General features: G+C 33.2%; 1 protein-coding gene across 1 annotated transcript in view; it reads left to right on the top strand.

Annotated features, from left to right (window-relative positions):
* The first annotated feature begins 15,226 nt into the window (after positions 1–15,226).
* The window catches only part of LOC132706504 (uncharacterized), a 96,552-nt gene continuing 94,475 nt past the window's right edge, over positions 15,227–17,303 (top strand). The window contains exon 1 of the mRNA XM_060677860.1: positions 15,227–15,789. Within this exon, the coding sequence (XP_060533843.1) occupies positions 15,729–15,789 (61 nt within the window). The 5' untranslated portion in view covers positions 15,227–15,728. The remainder of the gene's footprint in view (positions 15,790–17,303) is intronic.

The following is a 17,303-nucleotide window of genomic DNA, read 5'->3' as shown; positions in this document are numbered from 1 at the left end:
ATTCCGTTCGAGACACCAGGAGTTTACAGCATTCGATGAATATGTGACAAAGAATAAATTTGAGAGACTGGACGGAAAAAACAACTAGGCTGAAAGAGCGTGGAAAGCCTTAAGACCACGACCAATAAACTCCTCAGCAGTTTTCAAACACACACACCAAATCTTAGTTGACTAAGCTAAAATTCTTGCATGTAATCAATTCTTCTACCAATGAAAAATCTGAGAATTCAGAAAGCTCTAAACAAAGAAACAATCTTAACCGCGACTCAGGTTACCTTTCACCATTATGGGAATTGGTTATTCCATGTCCCTACTTTAGTGTCGCCCCATTAAACAGTACATGAGCAGGTAAGAAGTAGAATGCGAACCAGTTTCAGTTAAACTCTGAAAAAAAGAAACGATGATTGACGAACGTCAGCAAGTTCTATTGACCAACAATCGACGCAGGAGAAGATAATAAATAATAAGTTTGGCATTGATTTTAGTGCAAAAATATTTCTTTCTTTTTAAAACAGTTTTTCACTACTTGCGAAGTTGTCACATGTACTTGCAATTTTATGGATTATGCTTAATGAAATAGTAGAACATTTTCTTAGTATACATCGAATAAAATTTTTATGTTTTCTTAACTTTTTTAAATCTAAAAATCTTACTTTGGAAACGGTTGCATTGCAGAGCATTTATTACGGATTTGCATTTTAGTACTATCTCGGTTTATGAATCAAAATATAAATAAAAGATAAGGAACACTAAATCTTTTTTTTAATTCACATTTCGTGAAAAAATGGAACTCTTGTAAGAAAATGCAAAGCAGACGCTATCGAACGGATGAAGTTTGAGAAGATTTCGCTTCAAAAACCGTCCATGCGAACCGGCTAGATCCGAGAATCGATATCGCTTTTGACTGTCGCCCAATAGATGGCATCATTTCCGTTTCCGTTATTGCATGTAAAAATTAAAATAGTTCAATAATAACAAAAAATTTTAAATATCGCAAAACTCAACTAATCGACCACCGAGTCTCAAGCGACCCTCAAGATTCTATATGCAATATAATCTACGCTCCATATCCACATTTAGGTTGAGGCTTATTATATCTGACTTACTTTCAGTTCCGTTTTTCTTTTGACATTGCATTTCTAATTCTTTTACACTTTTACTTTTTACATTCCTCCTGCGTGGGTTTTTGTTTAGTCGAACTGAGCTTCTTCAGAGCTCAACTGACACTTAAGCTCTGAAGAAGCCAACCGGATGATTGACGAAACGTCAGCAAGTTCGACTCAACAAAAACTGACGCAGGAGGAATCTAGAAGTTTTGTAAAAAGTATTACGGTAGCCTGTGGAAGTTTCTTTTACACTTGCCTCTTGTGTGCATAAACTATAAAAAAATTACACTACGTAAAAAAATTAACTTTTGTTTATTATGAATTTTAACTTCTTTTGGCATTTAGATTCTATATACCTTCGATTCAATAAAACAATTGTAAAAAACAGAAATAGGTAACGTTAAAATAAAAAAAATAATTGTCTGTCATTTAGAAAATTGTATTGAAACAAAAACATCTGCATATATTCCACATTTATATATATTTATATATATCATTTTATGCTCTAGCTAATGTAGTAGAACGACATTAGATTTATATCGGCCACAACCATTTCTGAGAACATTCCACACATAGTCATTCTTAACTGATTAGCTGATTAACTGATTTATTGAATAGTAACAATAATAAATTTACAACATATGTTGTATAAACATTGTTGAATATACAAAGCCCTTATTATTTGTAGCTGTTATTAACTCAGCTGCTCAATGGAATTGAATCTGTGGGGCATACCCAATCAATTATAAGTTGCTGCAATCGCAACTAAATCTGATATGAAGTCATTTAGACTATATTCAGCCGATTTTTTTTTGTACGGAAAATACCTAAAATCTAAGGGTAGTGAGTTTATGTGCTTTTGTGACCCAACAAAATGCAAAAATCGCTTAAAATGGAGCGTAGTTCATTACATAAATATTGGGCTGAAAGTCAACCGTTGGAATGATTTGAACGAGTCTGGAAGTTTGGAACAAAAGGGAGTTTTGATACCGACCGGCACTGTGAAGTTTGAATATCCGGAGCAGAAGTTGTTGTGCTAAGCAACCGGAGACAAATATCAGGAAAATTGAAACAGAATTAAATACTGATGCATCTGTATGAAGAATCAAGAGATTACAAACCGAGGATGATTTTTTCCCAATGGTTTCGCCGAATGAATACCGATGATCCTTTTTCGATATTTTCAATTCAAAACTTTCACAACAGGTGTATTGGCAAAAAATAATTCGCATTCAATAACGTTTGTTTATGATTTATGGATGATCATTTAATTAGGTCTACCTTTAAGATTAACTGGTGACTCCTATTTTCGTTTTCTACAGGAAGAATTACATCTTTTTCTAGAAAATATGCCTGTTTGCTAGAAGCGACATACTTTGCATACATGATGGTGCATCTGCACATTTAAGCTTAAATAGTACTTATGAAATCCGGGAGGTTGACTTCATCAGCAGCCGCTTCGATCTCCCTATAAAAATTGTATCTTTGTTTTGCTTCACGTGGCTTCCATACTTGAGTTTTTTTTTTAAATAAAGAAATTATTTTTTAAATATAATAATATAAAAGATAATTTTTAAATGTTGGTTTGACACCACCCAACTAAATTATTTTCCTAAAATAACTTTCTTTTCGTGGTAAGGGTAAGTTTTGTAGAATAATTGCAGGGACAAAAAAGTTTTCCTTAAATTTAAGAAAAATGATGGGGTAGTGTAATTCAATCACTCATTTAAAAACAAATGCAGCGAATGTGCTTCAGTAATATTTTATTGTTTTACCTATTTCCGTTTTTCCAGATAAAAAAAACATTACTTTTCCGCCACATTTATAGCCCAATTTATTTATTTATATAACAAAATAACCTTTATTTTAAGCAAATAATTAATTAAGATGTTCGCCTTTGTTTTGAGACACCCTGTATATGTTTTTGCATAAGTAGATAACTTAACCTGCAGCAGCTGAACACCTTGACAGCAATCATGTCTGATATTCTATAAACATAATTATTGTATTGATGATCAATTAATTGTAAGTAAGCCACTCTCTTGAAATAAGAGATCAGTGAGAGATCTTTTCTTTTATAGAGTACATTATTTTGATTATATATTTTTCTGCAACAAATGGACCCCTCAATATGATTTTTCACGCACTTGCTTAGACAATTAGGTCATAATCTGAGGAATATATAATTCTAAGGTTATTTTTCTGTAATAAATTTATAAATGATTTTTCTTATTATATTTGTTGTATATTCTATATTTTTTCCAATTTAATTTATGATCTGAAAAAAGCATCCAGGTGTTTAATGTTCTTTCACATTTACAGTTTGTTGCAATGTTCAGTATAAGTTTTTGGTTTTGTTGTTGTCTGCTCATTATTTTGAACTGCAACCTTCCAAGTATATCCAACTATCTGTCTTGATAAAACCTTTGTCCATGTTCCTCGATCACGACTCCAAGCTTTTCTCGAAAAAAAAAACAGGGAATACAAAAAATGTGCTGCCGTATAGTTGTCTCTCTATAGCTCTATTTATATCCAATCAGTATCGAACAGTCATACCTATTTACCCACATCCGTAGTAGGTCCTATGCATCCAGTGAAGTACAAGATTACTTGTTTCACTAATGAAGAATTGGGTATTGTTACTATAGCTTTAGAGGAGGAAGTGTAAGATAATTATATAATTCCTGACTTAAAAAAAAAAAAACGAAACGGACACGGAAGCAACACTGATGGTAAAAAATCGGGTCTGCGCCGGATTTGCGTGAAGGGATCCATAAGATTTTAGGGAAACGATATTTTATTTTTTACTAACACACTGACGTTTTTAATAGACCCTAATTCTTTTCTGGAAAACACTCTAATGCTGCGAAATGCTTTCCAAACTTTTTTCTCTAATTTTAATATCAAACAATAATATTTTTTCGATCAGATGCCTCTCTATAGGTTTTTAGGTAAACAAGAGAAAAATAACAACCCTCCAAATTCCGGGAATACCACCTTTTACTAGATTTACCTCTAGACCATAACTTCTATTAGCATTTCAAAGCTTGTATTATAAACTATTTCAAAATTCACTTGTTTTTTGATATGTAATCTCTGCAAATATCACAAAAACTATTTCGTGGATGCTTGCAAATTCGTCTGGACTTATGAAAGTCAAAATTATAAAATAGCCGACAACGAGTTTAGATTTGACAGCTGTGCAAAAACAAAATATTTAATATCAACAAGGGCATGGCCTCCTAAGTTTCCAATTATAAATATAGTATTAATTGACATACATATTTTGTGGGGTGAGCTTCATACATTTATTAGCAGCCTTCAGGTCGAACAAAATATGGTTAATAGGCCATTAGTAATACAGAGAGCCTCGCTTCTCATATATAGCTATGTTAAAGCATAGCAGAAACAATTTGATTCAATTAACTACCTGGGAATACAGGTGACGCTGTAACTTTAATTAATTTAATTCGCAGCTTGCTGTTTATCGTAATTAAGTCCTGTGTTTGTTATTAACATCATGCTGCCAGATACCTGAAGACAACTAAGCTCAGGCATGCGCGTTTGATCGACTTGTTCAAATTAAATCATCGCCCGTTTGCTCAACATCTGCTACGTGCTATACAGGGCAATCCGTAACGTCAAAACGCCATCTTAGAATTTGTTGTGTATGAAATAGGGCCATATGCACCAACATCCGATAAATATTTATCATAAAATATTTTGCTAAATTAAACTGGTTAGATCACTTCGTCCGATGTATTTTGAGCTTAGGTTCTGAATTGTCTCATAGACTTAATCCCCTAGAATTTGACACATTTGACTATAGAGTTCGAACAGACATTTTATCTATCATTGATAAAAAGTTTCTTAGACAAAAACTAAAGTTAGACAAATTAATTTCTAATACAAAAATAGCTAACAGCAAGCCAGTTATTACAAAGTATACCGACCACCAATTTTACAAAAGGTTCATAAATTTAACAGAAACAACATTTTCTAAAAATGAAGTTAAATTTCTGGAAAAAGGTTTCAACTTTAACTTACAGCACTCGAACATTAATAGAGAATTAGACTGTTTAGGGATCGACTGTGAATTAGCAATTAAGGATGTACCGACGCGGAAAGTAAATCCTACCTTGTTTGTTTAATTGCAACTGACTAGGTGTCGTTCTCGTTCCTTTTTGTCGATTGTCTTTAAAAAAAAAAGAAACGCGCACAGCGTCACAAAAAAATAGCCTGGCTGAATCAGACTAGAGGTTAGGCAAATTTATAATAATAAAAAAAACTAATCGATACTCACAATCTACCCGAAAAATACTCCTCTACCAATATAAGATCGAACATACCGCCGACCTTAAAATCACCAAGTGTATTTTAACAAAATAACATTCTAGTGTAATTAATGGAAGAAAAGAAAAAAATATATTTTCTTCTAAATTTATTCTAAATAAGGTAAACGACATAGTTTGGATATGGGCTTCTGCAAAAAACCGTTTTTAGTTGTAACCGTCGCTACTCGGCAAATACCGTCAGATCCAGGATGAACCTGTATTACTCGATCAAGTAAAGTAAGTAAAGTCTTTTATGAGTACCATATCTCCTATGTTTAATAAGGGGTATTTTTTTGTCCACTTCGAACGCTGTTCAAGCATGTTCAAGTAATCATGATGCCACCGTTTCCAGAATTCGCTGTGCAACCGTTGCACCAATTCCCAACATTGCAAAGTATTAATATTAGTGTTTGTGTAATCCTTAGAAGGTAAAGAAGTAAGAGGCTCCAGAGTTCAAAATGCCCTGGAGTTCAAGCGCTTATGTCATTAGGGTCACTACTCAAAGGGGGTAAAGGTCTTGAGTTTAGAACAGACTCGATGCATCATAGCGTTGTATACATTTCCTCGAAAGTTAATTTGTTTAGCCCTATTGACCGAACCAGGTGATACTTCATGCTACGCACACCAGCTTCCCATAACCTTCCGAAATTAGGTGCTGATGGTGGATTAAAGTGCCATTTGATTTCCTCCGTCTCAACGGCGTTTTCATGAGCTTCACCTAGTTGTCTACTGGCACCAATAAAATTGGTACCACAATCGTAGCGGATAATATAACAACGTCCTCTATGTGCGATAAAGCGCTTTAAAGCACCAACGAAAGCGTCAGTACACAAACTGGAAACCAGTTCTAAATGTATGGCCTTGACGGCAAAACAAACAAAAATACAAACATATGCCTTGTGGGCCTTTATCCCTCTGCCCTTTAAAGGCGTTACTGAACCTGCAAAATCCATCCCTACATCCTTAAATGGCTTGGCCTGTGATACACGTCCTGCCGGTAAATCGCTCATGTATGGTACAACAGGCTTAGGATCAACTCGAAAGCATCTTAAACAACGAGACAAACAATTACGAATAGCATTTTTCGCTGACAGTATCGAGAACTGTTGTAAATGCAAAGTTTGCAAACCCGGATGCAAATATTTCCTATGTAAATAAAATATAATCAGTTCAGTAAGACGATGTTTTTGAGGGAGTAATAAGGGAAATTTCCTGTCGTGTGGCAAAGATATAAAACGACCGCCGACCCTCAAGAAACCTTGATTATCCATAAATAGATTGAATTTTCTTAAAACCTTATCTATGCTTTTGTTTTTTCCTAGCTTATATATATCGTCAGAGAAAACCTCCCGTTGTACTTGCGAAACAAGACACAAAAGTGCATTATTTATATCTTCTTCGCAAAGAGCCGCTGAACAAACGGCAATCGGATTTTGGCGTTTTGTACGAATATTATTGCAAAATTTTACACAATATGCAATGATCCTTAAACTTTTTTCCAATGAAGAATATCTATTAAACACACCGTACGGGTCCGATATGGAAATTAACATCGTCATAGATTTGCTCTCCTCTTCTAAGCATTCAGAGGGAATTTCATCCAATAAATCGGGGGCAATGATCAGAATAGTAACGAAGAAACCGAGGCCCATGAAACCAAGTAGGGTGTTCTAAGAATTGTGAAGGAATAAGTCCTCTACTGGCACAATCCGCGGGGTTATCGTTAGTAGGAATATAACGCCAACTATCAGGAGAAATCTTATTTTGTATTACTCGATTACTACAGAAGATTTCATCTATGCCAAAGTTACTTTTGAATCTGACCAGGCGAAAATGTTTTTAATTAGGTATAGTTTTATTCAGAGCATCACGAATAAACTCTACTAAATTTGACAACAGAACAACCGCACATAGTTCCAAACGGGACAAGGTTATTTTCTTCAGAGGTGCGACCTTCGATTTTCGAGCAACGAAATAAACTTTATGCTCACCATTTACAAAAACCCGAAGAAAGACCACACACCCATATCCGCTTTGACTAACATCGCAAAATCCATGCATTTCACATTCAGCTTGAAAAACATGCATGTGCCTAGGAACTTTTAGTCAAATCTCCATAAAATATCTTTAAACCTTTTATCCTCATCGCGAAAAGCTGGGTTATGATACAATCTATTTTCCAAAGAATAAAGTCTGCGTAATGCTAAATTGTTCGACTCACCAAAAACTGGGTTCTTTAATCGAAAAAGCAAAGCTACCACGTATCAGCTAGAAGAATGTATAAAATGGGTTTTCTTGTATAGGTTTTCAGAAAATTCAGTTTCTGGCGATACCGTTTTGATATTAGGTACGCTTTCGACCTCCCATAGCCGCTTAATATTATTATTTAGCGACTCCAAGAATTTTGTACAATACGTCGGCAAAGAAGCGACATTTCTTTTGTTCGAAATCTTAGATTTTCCTAGAGCAACCCAACCAAAAATTGTTTCAATAAATATGGGCCCCTCCGGGTCCGGGAAATTAATCTTATTATTTTTCATAATATATGTAAACTCCGCTACTCCAATTAGCAAATCGATATCGCCAAAATTTCCTATCGGCTAGTTCAAAAGTGTCAAAGTATGGCATATGCGGAATATTCGCTGAAAGACTTGCCAGTCCTGAGGCCTGACAATACAATTAACAAACCCCTTCGCCGTTACGAATTCTTGGTTGCCAATGCCCGCTATATCAGTTTTACACTGTTCGGGAAGCACCCCAAGACGCATCAGACAATCTTCCGAAATAAAATTGGCCGCTGAAGTGGAATCAAGCAAAACACGAATTGACACAAATTCCTCTCTAAAATTCTTAATGTGAACATCAGCCGTAGGAAAAATTGACACTGCATCGGAAGAGGAAACTAACGATGTTGCCACAGGAATAACACTATCACAATTATTCAAAGTATTTTGATCTTCGTTTTGTTCGCCCGTTGGCGATGCAAGTTGTGTACTCGAAGTGCTGGTAATACTATTACCTTTTGAAAAGTGTAGCAAAGCATTGTGGCGACAGCCACACTCACAAATCTATGACACAGTACAATCTTTAACGACATGTGCTCCCAAACAAATCAGACACAAATATTTGCCTTTTATAAAATTAAATCTGGCATAAGGAGTTTGCCCCAAAAATTTACTGCAAGACGCTAAAGAATTTTCTGCCCTACATAATGAACAAGCAACTCCACCTGCTAGGAAAACACCAGGCTTTGATTCTGGTTTCTTAAACGAGGCGCGCGCATCTTTATTTGTATATGAAGTTTTGAAATTATTTTTAACAGCCACCTGTATTGCAGTTGAAGCCTGCATAGCCCGAAGTTGAGCGAAATTTTGTACAAAATCAAATGAAAATTTACGAAATTCCATTGATCAACTGGGTATTGCAAGTTTCTGAGTGCCTCCAAATTTTCAGAAAATGTATTCAACAATTTGCTCGACTCGGTAATATTATCATCACTTTTCAATAGAGAAAAAAAGTAAATTATATTCCAAAAATTTGTAGCAATCAGTCTGTGATTTTCATATTTCATAACCAGTGCGTTATATGCAATATAATAGTTATCGTCCGTAAGAGGCATAGAGCGAACCAGAGCTAAAGGCTCACTCTCCAAATACTTAAGCAAATACCTAAATTTATCGATATCGGCTATCTCGGTATCGCGGTGAATACAACTATTAAACATGTCAAGAAATGTTTTCCACTCTTTATAGTTACCCGAAAAAACCTTTACCCTTAAAGGCTCCAGTTTGATAGATTTTTTTGTACATTGCGAAATGGGTGCGGACGAAGAATCAGTACCAACAAGCTCGAAATAAATCGCTTTGAACCCATAAAACATTTTCGAAGTAGGGGCCCTAACTTCATCTAATTATTTTCCGAAAACTAATATCCGACTCGTATGGCCAAATTTTGTATCGACGCGGAAAGTAAATCCTGCCTTGTTTGTTTTATCGCAACTGACTAGGTGCCGTTCTCGTTCCTTTTTGTCGATTGTCTTTTCAAAAAAAAAAAAGAAACGCGCACAGCGTCACAAAAAAATAGCCTGGCTGAACCAGGCTAGAGTTTAGGCAAATTTATAATAATAAAAAAAAAACTAATTGATACTCACAATTTAACCGAAAAATAAACTCTCAATTACTAACTCCACACTATTTAGTTACAAAGACAAGTATTTTTTAACAATTATGAATCCACAACCGCCGAAATTATATTCTTTAGTTAAATTACATAAACAAGATATGCCCATTAACAACTCTGAACAAAATTAGTAAATATTTTATAGTTCCACCCAGATTTTAAACCAAAATTTGCAATAAAAAATTGTTTTGAATTAATCAACAAAATTAAAGATATCAAAATCCCTTCTAACGCAACACTATTGATGTTCAAAACTTATTTCCCAGAATTCCACCTATGGATATGATAGATTTAGTAGATTTCACACTCACTCGGAAACAGATTAACCTATTGGCGAAACAAGATTTGTTAGATTGCTTAAAAGTATCGTTAGACCAAAATTATTTTGAATTTAATACGATTATGTAATAGTTAATGAGTTAATGTAATCTAATGTAAATCTGTATCTCTGAGGAAGGTTTGAATATGGGAAACCCACTTAGTCGTTTGTTAGCAGAGATTTTTATGGATAATTTGGAAAATATCATACTAGAACATCCATTAAGTAAAAGTTTTCTATGGTGGTATAGATACGTGGATAATGTATTTGCTTGCTTTGTTGGAACGGACAGACAATTGAATTCTTTTTTAAATTACATTAACTCATTACATAATCGTATAAAATTCACCATGGAGATTGAACAGGATAACTCTATTAATTTTTTAGACATAAATATTACGAAAAATTCACCATGGAGATTGAACAGGATAACTCTATTAATTTTTTAGACATAACTATTACGAAAACGAAACGCAAAACAAATTAAATTTTTCCATTTACTATAAACCTTCACACACCGACACAGTCATACATAACAGCTTAAATCACCCTTATACATAGAAAATGGCTGCATTTCACTGTTTAATACACAGACTTCTTAATACGCCATTCTCAACAGAAAATTACTTGATATCATGAAACAAATTGCACTGAACAACGGCTACAATACGTCCATTATCGATAAAATTATAAATAAAAAAACAAATCCAGACAACAGTAAACTCTATTTATCCGAAACCTAATACAGAACACGAACAATTTAAAACAATTACTTACATAGGAGAACCCAGTGAAAAAGTTTCAAAACATTTGTCAAAATATGGTTTAAAAATAGGTTTCAGAACTAACAACACAATAGGAAAATTTTTAAAAAACAATAAAACGAAATGTCCAAAATCTCAAAAATCAGGTGTCTACAGGTCGAAATGCGGATCTTGTCCTAAAATTTATATTGGACAAACAGGTAGATCCTTCAAGAAACGCATTAACGAACATAAACGAGCGTTTAAAAACAATACACTTAAACACAGAAAAACACACTTTTGACGACAATTTTGATATTTTACATAGAGCCACAAAAAGTGGAAAATTAAATTTATTGGAAGCCATGGAGATTAACAAAATGAGACATTCAAATGTATTGCTTAACGATCAATTAGATTTAAATACTTAAATAAATAAATAATTAAACTTAAATTCTCACAACATTAATTAAGGTTTTATTGTCATTTTTCGGTATATATATATATATATATATATATATATATATATATATATATATATATATATATATATATATATATATATATATATATATATATATATATATATATATATATATATATATATATATATATATATATATATATATATATATTGTACAAGGTAGTTTGTAAATATTATTTATTTCTTATTATTTATTACTCTTTTATCGAATTTTGAACAATATTCAAGTTATGTCGCAATTGTCAAAAGACGTAGCGTTACCGTGAAGCCATGGTGTTGCATGGCCAAGTATGCGACAATTTTATTTTTGGATAATTCTGGCCTTAATGTAAAAAATAATTATAAGAGGACTGAAATAATATACAATTTAAAAATATAACCTCCTTATACTATGCTTTCTGCGTACAACTTAAAGCTTACAACCTTTGTAGAATTTTTATAAAATGTAAAATAAATAATTTGATTCATTTTCATTACTTGAAATTCATTTTAGTTAATAATTAACCAATGTGCTGTCTTTTTTCAACTATTACCACTGCTACGGATAAAGACTGAAAAGAATACATAAATCGTTTTCTATATATCAATCACCCAGAAAGTTGTCCTACTTAATAAAATATAAACCTTAACATTAATTGTTTCCACGAAAAGACAAAAAATACTATAATTTGGCTTACGAGCACTCGACGTAATTAAATAAACGACTTCGTATGAAAAAGTGGAACCCTTTTTAATAGAAGCCGATGACTTTTCCCCGTTTCATCCAGTAATCTTTCGTGCTCCAATATGGAGAGTACTCGAGGGTTTCATTGATCTGGGGGATATCTCGGCTACGGTAATAAAAGTGTATCAGTGGATCGTATGCATCGCAACGTGGTATTAGAGATCACATCGGGCCGCAATCAATATTCGAAGAGAGCTGGAAAATTTAGGTGATATAGTCGGAGTAAATCGGCTGCCATTAAAGTGGAACGTATATTAAAATATCGTTAGAAAGTTTTTAGTGTTATTTTTGACAGTTTAGTATTTAAAGTAAAGGATAGCTAGTGATTCATGCGTCAAGATCCAAACTGAGATACACCATATATTCCCAATTTTTCTGGTTCTTGTTGGTATTTCTTGCATGATAAATATTTCTGTAATACTTAACACTTTGTGAACATAGTTTTGGAGAAGTAATTAAATGATTTGAATGATTCGCAACAAAAATAAAAAACTGTCTGCTTGTATTATCATGTGTCTACTTAATAGACAGTCGAGCTGCAAAATAATTACTTTGTTAGCAAGATTTCACAATTGGTCAGTGTAGAAAACATGTCTATCATTAGTTTTGATTAGTTTTATTTAGCTCACCAACCAGATGGCTTACTAAAATCGGATTAAACGTGGTTCGCTTGATGTGGGTTTTGTATTTAAGTTTCTAAGCAAAATCATTTAAAGCGGGCCAGTATGACATTAATTGCTGACCGATTTAGAAATGTGTGCTGACCATTAGTTACTAACGAAATAGTCATTTTGTCTCTTCGAATGTTTTTTTCTGTTTACTGGTAATACACGGCAAGACTTGAAATTGAAATTATTCGAAAGTTGAAAGTAATCGAAGCAAAACACACACAGTTTATTTAATTTATTCGCAGAATTTTAAAAAATTATTGCAAAATATCACAATCACAATTACAATTTATATTTACAATTCCTAGGTTGCAGGGTTCTCGAAAAGATTTTATGTACTAAAGTAACGATTGTATGATCACGCAGAACATGCAGCGTAACTTATGTAAAAGAATCGGTCGTTGATTTAGCTTGTTTATTAGGGTAACAAGATTTTTTGGTACATTGTACTACTTTAAAGGATCGTATACGTATACGGATTTTTATATCTTAAGACACTGTATTGAACACAAGTAGTCAGTTTGGCTTCAATCATAGTTAAAGGAGCTTCTTCCCCAGACATCTTTTTTGTACAAGGTTTTTCCAGCGCCTTTTATGCTTGTTCAAGTATGCAAGTTCGGGTAAATGTACGATATCTTAGATCAATTTCATTTCATAGGTTCATTTTAGTAGCATATGTCAGCTCCTGTAGTGAGGCATACTTTCTTAGTTCTTCGATTTTCGCTGAACTCTCCTCGAATGATAATCACGGACGATTTCTCTGTCTGGTGCTCTCAGGGGCAACGCCATAGATTCTAAAACTAAGCGTAGTTTCTAGCCAATCTTTGTTTTTTGTTGGTTGCGGTTCTATTAGCTCCTAACCATTTTTCTTTAAATCGTGATGTAAAATGTAAAATTTTTTCATTAAGTTTACTCAAATATTGCGATTTTTAAGGTGTTATTTTAAAAAACTGAATTGGTTTTCCAATTTTTTAATTCCGATTCTCTCATTACGTTATATAGAATCGTTCTTCTTATAAAGAGTTCATTTGAACCCGATTCTGACAGCCGTGTCAGTGAAAGTATCCGCGTTGTTTAGCGAAACTAACGAAAAACTAACTATTGATCGTAGAAACTAACACGTTGTCAACTTTTTAAGTCACTAGTTTATTATGGTTCTAACTTACTGACAAATAACATATTTTAAGCCCTTGGAACTCCACGAACCGCCTGGACAAATGTGCTGTCCAGTGGATGCCTGTTGAATCAAGACATGCAAAACTTTTGGAATTGAAGTATTGATAACTCTGCGAACACACATACAAATACCTATTGAAATCCAAAAGGGATTTTTTAAGAAATTTTGAAATATTCATGAGATAAATATTAAAATATTTATGACAAATAACATATTTTAAGCCCTTGGAACTCCACGAACCGCCTGGACAAATGTGCTGTCCAGTGGATGCCTGTTGAATCAAGACATGCAAAACTTTTGGAATTGAAGTATTGATAACTCTGCGAACACACATACAAATACCTATTGAAATCCAAAAGGGATTTTTTAAGAAATTTTGAAATATTCATGAGATAAATATTAAAATATTTGAACCACATTAGCAATAATGAATGTGTATGTGCTACAAGCCGTCTTCAATAAATTGGCGCGAATAAAATGACACGACGAGAACTGTTTGGTTAGGATGTTAATGTTTAACCAAAGCAAATATGAAATTTACTTTTTGGTTAGTAAGGATGCTGTTTGTTTGGTCCGTGCATTTTATTGTTAAGCGGTGACGTCACGTGATATCTTTTTTCAAAAAATAATTATAATTGAATTATAGAGCGATCGACCCACTATAACGTAGCGTGACTAATAGTCTTCAACTAGCATTACATAATTAGCTTTTAGTAAGTCATTCAAATCGCAGTAATGAAGTGGCAATCTAAGGGGTATATTACCGGATTTTTTTATGACTTCGTCTACGAAATAAGTTTCATCATATGATTTGGTTCTTTAGTCTTCAACTAGTTTTCTTTAAGTATCGCATCATATACAATTACGCTGCCTGGTGGAGTATTTGGAATAAGATAAGTTGATAGTCTAATAAGCAGTCCTTAATGTTTCTGACTGAAAGTAGCAAAGGATTTGCCATCCAACCTTTTCTCGAGGCTCAGTGTAAAAGGAATATTTTTTTTTCTGTAGACGACCGAAATTCTATCAACTACGGATGCTTTTAATGCAACTACGCTTGTCAATATTTTTAAATATAAGTTCGAGTGCAGAAATCACATACACTTTCCTGCGAATTCATTCTGCATTATCATTCTTAAACACTTTCATTATGCCTTTGTCACATCGTATTCCTTTCTTTCTAGTGAATCATTATCAAGGAATCGACGCAAAGTTGACTTTGGAATGCCAGTTAATTCCACTGTCCTTCTAGTGCAACTTCCATGCCCTCTGACGTTTTTAAAGACCTGCGGACAAATTTTGTATTATAAAATATAAATTATTAGCGAATTTTTTTATTTGCTATGTTAAAGTTTCAGAAATGTTATAGTAAACATTGACTTATGTCTTTTCAAACCGTATTCAAAATTTAAATGCTTAGAAAGAGTATGTGCAATTGTCCGATAATAAAGATAAAAATATAAGTATTATATAAATTTTTGCCTCCTCCATAACATCGTCGAAACTTTCTTCACAAACGCTTGTAAATCGGCTTTTTTTCGGTTTATTGTTCGGTTTATTGACGGTAAAGGGCTTTCCGTTTATGACAGGCCAGGCAACTCATAACCGTTTATCTTGTGCTATACAAAAAAATTACCTCTAAAACATCACGCCGATGTTTACCATTTAATATTATATCCGGCAATGAATATTTCAAGATTAACCAAAAGATATCCGTTACTGGATGTCAGGAAATTGTATGAAAATAAAAGTTGAATGTTCAGAATGTTTCCCTGTGTGCATGGATAATGTATTGTTGTTAATTGTTAGTTTTATTAACTAAACGCGGAATAGACCACTCGAAGCGTCTCCAGGTTGAGACAGCCGTTAGCCACGCTCTAGTCGTCTCGGACGCATGAGTCAGAGTGAGGGCGTCATCTCGGTGGCTGCAAGTCCGTTTCGTTTCGGTCGCAATCAGCCCCCGAAAGCGCAAGGGTAGTGAATATTTGGCGCTCGACATGTTTACGTTGTGCATGTCGCGGAGTTCTCCGCCCTTACAGGATAACTGCAACAAAAACAGTAAGTGTATTTATTCTTACCGATCACCCGTTAACTTAATATGAATAAATTACTGAAAAAAAAAGCGTCCATATTTTTTTTGTATTTTCGATAGAATTTTGAAAATAGTTTTGCACGATCAAGACACGGAAATGATCGAGTGAACGATATAAAAAAACTTAAGGTCTTGAAATGACGTCACGGTGTTGAGGTGTTTCGGAGTAGAGTCGGCTTCTGATTCGCGGGAAAGTTATGAATGAACTGCTATGGCTGAACCCGTGTTCAATGGGTCGTAACGGGGCTGTTCAATACGTAACGCTGTTTCTTGCATCGGTTCTTGTAATTAGAGGAATTAATAGTTATAACTGTTTAAAATTAATAATAATAGATAATAATAAAAATAATTAATTTTAGAAATTTAGTTCATAGAATTGATTATATAAGATTTAAATGGCGCATTTAATGATTCTTACTATTATGTATTATTAGAACTTCTTATTTAATGTAATAATGTTATATCGATTTAAGAAATATGCGTTTAAGGTATTTCCCTTTTGTTTTTTTACTATTTTTGAAATAAAAATTTATTTCAGATGATGATACGTTATCGATCAGCCTTGGTCCTTAGAAGGATTGTTTGCAATGCAATATGTACTCTGTAATCTGCAAAATCTGTAATATATAATATCGAATATGGCTATATAAAATTTATATACTAGACACGTTCAAGTGCTTGATTCTTTTTTCTTTGCTTTTTCTTTTTATCTATTTCGTGCTTAGATTGATTGTGTTTTTTTTTGTATTTCTTGTAACTGTTTAAGTCGTGAGACTAAACTAAACTTTTGAAGCTTATTGTTATTATGTTATTTTGTCATGGTGTCGCATAAACAAAAAAAAATGCAATTTGCATTTTAAAATAAAAACTTCCTGCTTGTGGTTTTAAAAGTTTTTTTGCTGAATAAATATAATATTATAATTTTGTAATTTTTTTTTTCACAATTTGTTGAGAAATATGAACAACTTGGGTAAGTGTTAAAAAAAAAGTTTTTAAAATGAATTGAAAAATGTTTAAATTTTTTTTTAATCACGGAAGCTTTTATTTTTAGATAGGTATTATCCCAAGAATGCTCATACATATTTTTATTACCTTATTTTTTTTATTAAACATTATTCAAAAAATCATTATACAGAAACTATTTCAAGTTGTTTCAAATATTTCCGTCTCCAGAAAACAATTTCATCACTTTCTAATAAAAGTGCTTTAGGATTATGCTTTCCCAGTCGCAATCCATATATTTCATAGTGGTCCATAAAACTTCTCTATTTTTCAGCTGAATAACTTTCATTCTAGGCAAGCTCCGTTCAAATGTTATCTGGGCATTAATTTAAAAAGGATAGACTTCAGTCATTCGAGAACATCGGTCAACCGTTTGTTGTCCACTAAGATTTGGGTAATCATTTTAAATAATTAAGTAAAATAATACCTTTTGGATAAACTGATGTTGGAGAATCATCTTTTCATTGATGTGAATGGG

The sequence above is a fragment of the Cylas formicarius genome, unplaced genomic scaffold (assembly GCF_029955315.1).
Source record: "Cylas formicarius isolate icCylForm1 unplaced genomic scaffold, icCylForm1.1 PGA_scaffold_10__41_contigs__length_53128322, whole genome shotgun sequence".
Classification (NCBI taxonomy): Eukaryota; Metazoa; Arthropoda; class Insecta; order Coleoptera; family Brentidae; genus Cylas; species Cylas formicarius.
This window is presented reverse-complemented; position numbering and strand designations above follow the sequence as displayed.